Source organism: Eucyclogobius newberryi, unplaced genomic scaffold, assembly GCF_026437365.1.
Source record: "Eucyclogobius newberryi isolate DKJ021-1_F unplaced genomic scaffold, fEucNew1.0.hap1 SCAF_1, whole genome shotgun sequence".
NCBI classification, from domain to species: domain Eukaryota; kingdom Metazoa; phylum Chordata; class Actinopteri; order Gobiiformes; family Gobiidae; genus Eucyclogobius; species Eucyclogobius newberryi.
In genome coordinates, this window is record NW_027315723.1 from 3,307,694 (window position 1) to 3,318,352 (window position 10,659).

At 50.0% G+C, this 10,659-nt stretch overlaps 1 protein-coding gene across 1 annotated transcript in view; it reads left to right on the top strand.

Annotated features, from left to right (window-relative positions):
• The window catches only part of ino80 (INO80 complex ATPase subunit), a 75,436-nt gene continuing 64,777 nt past the window's right edge, over window positions 1-10,659 (top strand). The window contains exons 1-9 of the mRNA XM_072449562.1: window positions 1-230; window positions 2,826-2,968; window positions 3,303-3,370; window positions 4,616-4,762; window positions 5,917-6,037; window positions 7,341-7,546; window positions 7,904-7,957; window positions 8,952-9,155; window positions 9,847-10,140. Of these exons, the coding sequence (XP_072305663.1) occupies window positions 79-230; window positions 2,826-2,968; window positions 3,303-3,370; window positions 4,616-4,762; window positions 5,917-6,037; window positions 7,341-7,546; window positions 7,904-7,957; window positions 8,952-9,155; window positions 9,847-10,140 (1,389 nt within the window). The 5' untranslated portion in view covers window positions 1-78. The remainder of the gene's footprint in view (window positions 231-2,825; window positions 2,969-3,302; window positions 3,371-4,615; window positions 4,763-5,916; window positions 6,038-7,340; window positions 7,547-7,903; window positions 7,958-8,951; window positions 9,156-9,846; window positions 10,141-10,659) is intronic.

A 10,659-nucleotide genomic window follows, 5' to 3' on the forward strand; every position in this document is an offset into this window, starting at 1 on the left:
TGCCCGGGACGGTCCCTCAGTGAGCGCTCCTGCCCGGGACGGTCCCTCAGTGAGCGCTCCTGCACGGGACGGTGCGCCATGGCGTCGGGGCACAGCGCGCGTTTAGAGCCGGGGCCATCAGGGGGCGCCGTCCTGGCCAAACCTCTGCACCTGCAGCGGCTCGAGAGGTCGCTCAAACTCGACTCTTTCCTGCGACAGACGGCGGCCGTTTTCAACACAGACGTGACCAGGTAAAAACCCGAAAAAGACACGACTTGTTTATGACACTGCGGGTTTAACGGGGACTCTGCGGGTTTAACGGGGACTCTGCGGGTTTCACGGTGACTCTGAGGGTTTCACGGGGGCACTGAGGGTTTAACGGTGACTCTGCGGGTTTAACGGTGACTCTGCGGGTTTAACGGTGACTCTTGGGGTTTAACGGGGACACTGCGGGTTTAACGGGGACTCTGAGGGTTTAACGACGACACTGCAGGTTTAACGGGGACTCTGCGGGTTTCACGGGGACTCTGAGGGTTTCACAGGGACTCTGAGGGTTTCACGGGGGCACTGAGGGTTTCACGGGGACTCTGAGGGTTTCACGGGGGCACTGAGGGTTTCACGGGGGCACTGAGGGTTTAACGGTGACTCTGCGGGTTTAACGGTGACTCTGCGGGTTTAACGGTGACTCTGCGGGTTTAACGGTGACTCTTGGGGTTTAACGGGGACACTGCGGGTTTAACGGGGACTCTGAGGGTTTAACGACGACACTGCAGGTTTAACGGGGACTCTGCGGGTTTCACGGGGACTCTGAGGGTTTCACGGGGGCACTGAGGGTTTCACGGGGGCACTGAGGGTTTAACGGTGACTCTGAGGGTTTAACAGTGACTCTGCGGGTTTAACGGTGACTCTGAGGGTTTAACGGTGACTCTGCGGGTTTCACGGGGGCACTGAGGGTTTCACGGGGGCACTGAGGGTTTCACGGGGGCACTGAGGGTTTAACGGTGACTCTGCGGGTTTAACGGTGACTCTGCGGGTTTAACGGTGACGCTGCGGGTTTAACGGTGACTCTGAGGGTTTAACGGTGACTCTGCGGGTTTAACGGTGACACTGCGGGTTTCACGGGGGCACTGAGGGTTTCACGGGGGCACTGAGGGTTTAACGGTGACTCTGCGGGTTTCACGGGGGCACTGAGGGTTTAACGGTGACTCTGCGGGTTTAACGGTGACTCTGTGGGTTTAACGGTGACTCTGCGGGTTTAACGGTGACTCTGCGGGTTTAACGGTGACTCTGAGGGTTTAACGGTGACTCTGCGGGTTTAACGGTGACACTGCGGGTTTCACGGGGGCACTGAGGGTTTCACGGGGGCACTGAGGGTTTCACGGGGGCACTGAGGGTTTAACGGTGACTCTGCGGGTTTAACGGTGACTCTGAGGGTTTAACGGTGACTCTGAGGGTTTAACGGTGACTCTGAGGGTTTCACGGGGGCACTGAGGGTTTCACGGGGGCACTGAGGGTTTCACGGTGACTCTGCGGGTTTAACGGTGAAACTGCGGGTTTAACGGTGAAACTGCGGGTTTAACGGTGACTCTGCGGGTTTAACGGTGACTCTGCGGGTTTAACGGTGACTCTTGGGGTTTAACGGGGACACTGCGGGTTTAACGGGGACTCTGAGGGTTTAACGACGACACTGCAGGTTTAACGGGGACTCTGCGGGTTTCACAGGGACTCTGAGGGTTTCACGGGGGCACTGAGGGTTTCACGGGGACTCTGAGGGTTTCACGGGGGCACTGAGGGTTTCACGGGGGCACTGAGGGTTTAACGGTGACTCTGCGGGTTTAACAGTGACTCTGCGGGTTTAACGGTGACTCTTGGGGTTTAACGGGGACACTGCGGGTTTAACGGGGACTCTGAGGGTTTAACGACGACACTGCAGGTTTAACGGGGACTCTGCGGGTTTCACGGGGACTCTGAGGGTTTCACGGGGGCACTGAGGGTTTCACGGGGGCACTGAGGGTTTAACGGTGACTCTGAGGGTTTAACGGTGACTCTGAGGGTTTAACGGTGACTCTGCGGGTTTCACGGGGGCACTGAGGGTTTCACGGGGGCACTGAGGGTTTCACGGGGGCACTGAGGGTTTAACGGTGACTCTGAGGGTTTAACGGTGACTCTGAGGGTTTAACGGTGACTCTGCGGGTTTAACGGTGACTCTGCGGGTTTAACGGTGACTCTGAGGGTTTAACGGTGACTCTGCGGGTTTAACGGTGACACTGCGGGTTTCACGGGGGCACTGAGGGTTTCACGGGGGCACTGAGGGTTTAACGGTGACTCTGCGGGTTTCACGGGGGCACTGAGGGTTTAACGGTGACTCTGCGGGTTTAACGGTGACTCTGCGGGTTTAACGGTGACTCTGCGGGTTTAACGGTGACTCTGCGGGTTTAACGGTGACTCTGAGGGTTTAACGGTGACTCTGCGGGTTTAACGGTGACACTGCGGGTTTCACGGGGGCACTGAGGGTTTCACGGGGGCACTGAGGGTTTCACGGGGGCACTGAGGGTTTAACGGTGACTCTGCGGGTTTAACGGTGACTCTGAGGGTTTAACGGTGACTCTGAGGGTTTCACGGGGGCACTGAGGGTTTCACGGGGGCACTGAGGGTTTCACGGTGACTCTGCGGGTTTCACGGTGACTCTGCGGGTTTAACGGTGAAACTGCGGGTTTAACGGTGAAACTGCGGGTTTAACGGTGACTCTGCGGGTTTAACGGTGACTCTGCGGGTTTAACGGTGACACTGCGGGTTTAACGGTGAAACTGCGGGTTTAACGGGGACTCTGTGCTCGTTTGTCTCAGCGATGACAGCGAGGAGAGCGACTGTCTGGACTCGGGTCTGTCGCTGGACTCTGGACCAAACTCAGCGCTGAAGCCGGAGCCGTGCGAACAGAGCGACGCTTCGGAGGGAAAAGCACCGCGCAACGGCGTCCTGCTGCACAAAGGTCACGCTCTGCGACACAAAGGTCACGCTCTGCGACACAAAGGTCACGCTCTGCGACACAAAGGTCACGCTCTGCGACACAATCATCATAATAAGTCTGTTATCGTCAGTTAGACACACATTTAGACAGTTTTTTAAGTCAAAAACGGAACCAGTTTACACAGAAATAATGAGTGGATTTGTATTAGTTTTGTACGACACGTTTAATGATAAAACCTCATGACATGATTTAAAACGTGAACATCCCCGACGATGGTTTCAGTCGCTTCTTTAGCTTCAGCATCCGCCCTGTTTGAAGTGTTAAGATGTTAAAATGATCCGGTTTCATCTCGCAGACCAAAAGGCCGACAAAGCGAGTCTCTACAACTTCTCCAAGCTGAAGAAGAACCGCAAGTGGCTGAAGGTTTGTGCCCTCCTTTCCCCTCCTTTCCCTCCTCTTCCCTCCTTTTCCCCTCTTTTTTCCCTCTTTATACATCCTTTTTCCTCCTCTCCCCTCTTCCCTCCTTTTCTCTCCCTTTTCCATCCTTTTCCCCTCCTAATACATCCTCTTCCGTCCTCTTCCTTCCCCTCCTCTCTCCTCCTCTTCCCTCCTCTCCCCTCCTCTCTCCTCCTCTTCCCTCCTCTTCTCTCCTCTCCCCTCCTCTCTCCTCCTCTTCCCTCCGTCCTTCTTGAACCTGTTTCCCTCCTCTTCCCTCCTTCTCCCTCCTCTCCCCTCCTCTCCCCTCCTCTTCTCTCCTCTTCCCTCCTCTTCCCTCCTTCTCCCTCCTCTTCCCTCTTCTTCTCTCCTCTCCCCTCCTCTTCCCTCCTCTTCCCTCCTTCTCCTTCCTCTTCCCTCCTCTTCTCTCCTCTCCCCTCCTCTTCCCTTCTCTCCTCTTCTCTCCTCTTCTCTCCTCTCCCCTCCTCTTCTCTCCTCTTCCCTCCTCTTCCCTCCTTCTCCTTCCTCTTCCCTCCTCTTCTCTCCTCTTCTTCTCTCCTCTTCTCTCCTCTTCCCTCCTCTTCCCTCCTTCTCCTTCCTCTTCCCTCCTCTTCTCTCCTCTTCTTCTCTCCTCTTCCCTCCTCTTCTCTCCTCTTCTCTCCTCTTCCCTCCTCTCCCCTCCTCTTCCCTCCTCTTCCCTCCTCTTCTCTCCTCTTCTCTCCTCTTCCCTCCTTCTCCCTCCTCTTCCCTCTTCTTCTCTCCTCTCCCCTCCTCTTCCCTCCTCTTCCCTCCTTCTCCTTCCTCTTCCCTCCTCTTCTCTCCTCTCCCCTCCTCTTCTCTCCTCTTCTTCTCTCCTCTTCCCTCCTCTTCTCTCCTCTTCCCTCCTCTCCCCTCCTCTTCCCTCCTCTTCTCTCCTCTTCCCTCCTCTCCCCTCCTCTTCCCTCCTCTTCTCTCCTCTTCTCTCCTCCTCCCTCCTCTTCCCTCCTCTTCTCTCCTCTTCTCTCCTCTCCCCTCCTCTTCCCTCCTCTTCTCTCCTCTTCCCTCCTCTCCCCTCCTCTTCCCTCCTCTTCTCTCCTCCTCCCTCCTCTTCCCTCCTCTTCTCTCCTCTTCCCTCCTCTCCCCTCCTCTTCCCTCCTCTTCCCTCCTCTCCCCTCCTCCTCCCTCCTTCTCCCTCCTTCTCCCTCCTCTTCCCTCCGTCCTTCTTCTTGAACCTGTTTCTTGTCTTTTGTGCAGAGTTTACTCCTGAGCGACGACACCACAGACTCAGACTCGGACTCGGACGATTCAGACTTCAGTTTGTCCAAAGACGAGCTCCACGACATGTTGAGGCTGCACCGCTTCAGCCGCCAGCACCAGAGCCGCTTCCACTCGGACCGAGAGGTACAGACGCAGTACTGACGCAGTACAGACACAGTACTGACGCAGTACATACAGTACTGACACAGTGCTGACGCAGTACTGACGCAGTACTGACACAGTGCTGACGCAGTGCTGACGCAGTACAGACACAGTACTGACACAGTACTGACGCAGTACAGACGCAGTACAGACGCAGTACTGACGCAGTACTGACACGGTACTGACGCGGTGCTGACGCAGTACAGACACAGTACTGACGCAGTACTGACACAGTGCTGACGCAGTACTGACGCAGTACTGACACAGTGCTGACGCAGTACTGACACAGTGCTGACGCAGTACAGACGCAGTACAGACACAGTACTGACGCAGTACTGACGCAGTGCTGACGCAGTACTGACACAGTGCTGACGCAGTACAGACGCAGTACTGACAGTGCTGACACAGTGCTGACACAGTACAGACGCAGTACTGACACAGTACTGACGCAGTGCTGACGCAGTACTGACGCAGTGCTGACGCAGTGCAGACGCAGCACAGACACAGTACTGACACAGTGCTGACGCAGTACAGACGCAGTAGACACAGTACTGACACAGTACTGACGCAGTACAGACGCAGTACTGACACAGTGCTGACACAGTGCTGACGCAGTACAGACGCAGTAGACACAGTACTGACACAGTACTGACGCAGTACTGGCGCAGTACCGACACAGAGGGAGGCACATATACAGAGCCGCTTCCACTCGGACAGAGAGGTACAGACACAGAGAGGTACAGACACAGAGAGGTACAGACACAGAGTAGGTTCCACTTTATTTTCTCACTCTTTTGGCAACAGAAAATGGCAAATAAAAGTTCTCAATCGAGCTGTCAATCTTACACTATTTTTTACTTTTAACTTTTCCGTTCAGTTCAAAAAGAAATCGAGAATGAAGTAGAAAGTACATTTCCTGCTTTCAAAAAGTATTCACTGTAAGATAGAACATAGATACAGTACTTTTACTTTAACCGCTGCAGAATGTACATATTTTTTCACTTTAATAAGAGAAAATACCAATTCCGTCGTAACTGTATTAATGAGAGAAATGTGATTATTTATGAATAATCGACCGACATTTGTCCTTTTGTTTTGTCAGTTTGTTCAGATAAAACGTTCTTTTCCTTCTGCAGCTCCATCAGTATCAGTTCTACAGCACAGGCCTGCTCTCCACTCACGACCCCTTCTACGAGCAACAGCGCCACCTGCTGGGCCCCAAGAAGAAGAAGATCAAAGACGAGAAGAAATTCAAGGGTCAGTTTATTTCACACAATGTTTTGCTTTCTCCCATTAGTTTGATTTATTTTATGATGATGATGATGATGATGATGATGATGGTTATTATTAAGCTGGCGAGAGGCCTATTAGTCCCGTAAGGCCGTGCGAAGTGAGTGTTTGCACCATGTGAAAGTGCAAACACTCACTAACGCACTCCTCACTCATGCACACCCCGTGCATACTAATTAGTAGTAGGAAAATGGAACATTACCGTTGTAAACGGGCGAAGCACACTTAGGAGCGCTTTACATGAGGATGACGACCGCTTCGCGGAATATTCTTCTTCTTCTTTCCGCAAAAGAGCAAGAGAAGAGGAGATACTGCTGAATCCATGACGCTGTCGCATCTTCTCCCCTTTGCTTTACACATAAAGGGAAAAGTTTGCGGCTCCGCCGCACGAAGTCCGTGACTCTTAGAATAAAAATGTTGATAGCTTTTGATGGTCCACCCCTGAAGATGACTCTCACCAAATATCAGGTTAATCGGGCTAACGCCCTGGGAGGAGTTTGTAAAAGTATAAAGTGTCAGCGTGTTCAAATTTCAGAGATTTGGCGATTTTCCCCATTGGAATAACACGGGAGGTTTCTGTCATCGCTACGGCAACGCCGTAACAAATATGATATGAGTCTCATTGACTTTTTTTTTGGAGGAGTTGGTAAAAGTACGACATTTGGAAAAACTCCGAGTCATGTGTAGCCATTTTTGATCCAATATGGCTGACATTTGTTGGGCGGACGGTGTTGCCGTAATAATATTTCTTACTTCTCTTGTTACCATCTACCTCTGCACCAAACGTCATGATTCTACGATCAGATTTTTTTTGAGCCATTTCCTGTCGCTCAATGCATTTTTGGTACATTTGGGGGCACTGACGCGCCAATTTTTTTATTTTAGAAAAAAGATGTAGAGAGGCACGATTTTTAGAGGTGTTCAAATTTTGTGACTTTTTGTCAATGTTCACTGGGTGAAAAATCGGGGGGTCGGACCGAGAAGAAAGAAAGAAAGAAAGAAAGAAAGAAAGGGGAACGTATTCGTGAGCGCTTTACATGAGGATCATCCCCATGTAAAGCGCTCGTTTATTGCGCTCTCTGTCGCACGTTTGCTCGTTAGTGTTTTCACAGCCGTGCTGATGGAACTAACGGGCCTCTCGCCAGCTCGGGCCTAATAATAATATATAAAATAATAACATTTTTGGAGCCGCACTCATGATTTTAAAATGATAAATAAAGTGCATTTTGTGTGTGTTTGTGTGTGTGTGTGTGTTTGTGTGTGTGTGTAGCCAAGCTGAAGAGGGTGAAGAAGAAGAGGAAACGCGGCGACGGCGACGCCCTCGACGACGAGCACCCGTTCGCCTCAAAGGTTTTCGCCAAGTTTTCCCACGACGCACCGCTGCCTCCGGTCAAGAAGAAGCACCTGACCCCAGAGCAGCTGACCGCCCGGAGACGCAAAGTGTGGCTGACCATCGCCAAGAAGGAAGTGCCCAAGGTTTGTGTGTGTGTGTGTGTGTTTGTGTGTGTGTGCGTCCTGTGTGTGTGTCCTGACACGTTTTGTAGTGCGATGTGTTGCTACGGAAAACAAAAACACGATTGACAATAATCTTCTTTGGTGTTTTTGGCGGTTGGTGAAGTGTTACATCACTACTGTATTTGTAGTATTTGTACGTCTTTAAAGTATGTGTTTTACGCTGTACTGTTACATACACACACATATATGTATGTATGTATGTATGTATGTATGTATGTATGTATGTATGTAAAAACTTTATATTTTACAGTGTTTTTTGAATTATGATCACATATTTACCCGTATTTTAACACATATTTATATTTTTGTGTCTTTCAGACTTTCAAGCAGAAAACTTCTGCCAAGAATCTAGTTTTAACCAACGCTAAAAAGGTAAGAGCAAAGTGTGTTGTGTTGTACAGCTGGCTTCAGTTGTGTTGTGATGTGTTGTGATGTTACACACTTGTCGTACAGCTGGCTTCAGTTGTGTTGTGATGTGTTGTGATGTTACACACTTGTCGTACAGCTGGCTTCAGTTGTGTTGTGATGATGTGTTGTGATGTTACACACTTGTCGTACAGCTGGCTTCAGTTGTGTTGTGATGATGTGTTGTGATGTTACACACTTGTCGTACAGCTGGCTTCAGTTGTGTTGTGATGATGTGTTGTGATGTTACACACTTGTCGTACAGCTGGCTTCAGTTGTGTTGTGATGATGTGTTGTGATGTTACACACTTGTCGTACAGCTGGCTTCAGTTGTGTTGTGATGATGTGTTGTGATGTTAACACACTTGTCGTACAGCTGGCTTCAGTTGTGTTGTGATGTTACACACTTGTCGTACAGCTGGCTTCAGTTGTGTTGTGATGTGTTGTGATGTTACACACTTGTCGTACAGCTGGCTTCAGTTGTGTTGTGATGATGTGTTGTGATGTTACACACTTGTCGTACAGCTGGCTTCAGTTGTGTTGTGATGATGTGTTGTGATGTTACACACTTGTCGTACAGCTGGCTTCAGTTGTGTTGTGATGATGTGTTGTGATGTTACACACTTGTCGTACAGCTGGCTTCAGTTGTGTTGTGATGATGTGTTGTGATGTTACACACTTGTCGTACAGCTGGCTTCAGTTGTGTTGTGATGATGTGTTGTGATGTTAACACACTTGTCGTACAGCTGGCTTCAGTTGTGTTGTGATGTGTTGTGATGTTACACACTTGTCGTACAGCTGGCTTCAGTTGTGTTGTGATGTGTTGTGATGTTACACACTTGTCGTACAGCTGGCTTCAGTTGTGTTGTGATGATGTGTTGTGATGTTACACACTTGTCGTACAGCTGGCTTCAGTTGTGTTGTGATGATGTGTTGTGATGTTAACACACTTGTCGTACAGCTGGCTCACCAGTGCATGCGCGAGGTGCGGCGAGCGGCCATCCAGGCTCAGAAGAACTGTAAAGAGACGCTGCCCAGAGCGCGGCGTCTGACCAAAGAGATGATGCTCTACTGGAAGAAGTACGACAAAGTGGAGAAGGAACATCGAAAGAGAGCGGAGAAGGAAGCTCTGGAGCAACGCAAGCTGGACGAGGAGATGAGAGAGGTACTGGACACACCTGTGGTCACTATTCAGTCTAACACTGGACACTGCGTAACATCAGCTCCTGTCTAATATAATACTCACAAACATATATTGACTTACTTTATATGTTGACTGAAATTCTGTTGTTCTGTAGCTTCATTAATCCAGCTTCAGAAATCACTCCGTTTCAAACGCCCCTGATCTGTGATGTCGGAGGTGCAGATCTGTGATGTCGGAGGTGCAGATCTGTGATGTCAGAGGTGCAGATCTGTGACGTCAGGTGCAGATCTGTGACGTCAGGTGCAGATCTGTGACGTCAGGTGCAGATCTGTGACGTCAGGTGCAGATCTGTGACGTCAGAGGTGCAGATCTGGAGTTCTCCTGTTTTTAACTCTCCTGTTTTTAACTTCATAAACCATTACATCACAGCTGTGCGCTCACATTAGCATGTCAGGGACAAGCTAGCTCTGGTTTATTTCCCTCTGCTGCCAGTAGATGGAGCGCTAACACACATCCTGACGAGGGAACGCCTGACTGAGAGAAAGTCATGTGTGCTTTTCAGTGCAAACATTATTTTAAGTTCTGAAACATGAGACGCTGAAGCAGAACGTTTACGGGTCAATAAGAATGACAAACAACGCTTAATATTGGTGTATTTTAATAAACAAACGCCATGGCAACGCGGTGATTAAAGCGCGCGTGTGTTCCTCAGGCCAAGCGTCAGCAGCGTAAACTCAACTTCCTGATCACGCAAACGGAGCTGTACGCACACTTTATGGGCGGGAAAGGCCCCGGGGCCGAGGGACAAGACGAGATCCTGCAGAAGCTGGAGGACGGCGCCGCCCAGAGGCAGATCAGCATCGGTGGAGGCGTCACGGTCAACATGGGCCACGAGGACTACGGTACGGCCCACGTCTTCAGGGTTATTACGTTCAAAGTGCAGATCGATGGTTTTACGGCTCACGTCGCTGGAATCACGGGGTCGATCGGCATGAAACTAACTCTGGCACGAAATTCAACGTCTTTTCTGTCAGTGTAAATCAGACGTGTCCAAACTACTTTCACCGAGCGCCGCATTTTGAAACTTATACAGGGCAGAGGGCCACAAACAAACAATATTTTCAATTTTACAGAAAAAAGTACTACTTTTTGTTGTTTGGACCAACTTAGCAGGAAGCTGAAGGGCCAACTAATATTGGCCTGAGGGCCGCATTTGGCCTTTGAGCCGAAGTTTGGACATGCCTAGTGTAAATAAACAAAAGCAAAATTATTATTATATTTTTTACAATGTTTCAGAACATTTCTTGCAAAAAAAGAATAGAAAGTCTCCTCTAGTGTAATGTACCGTATTTTCCGGCCGTGGTGCGACTTATATTTATACTTATATACTTATACTCCGGAGCCACTTAATGTGATATTATTTGTTATTTTCACACTTGCAACCGCATTCTTCTTCTTCTTCTTCTTCTTCTTCTTCTTCTTCTTCTTCTTCTTCTTCTTCTTCTTCTTCTTCTTCTTCTTCTTC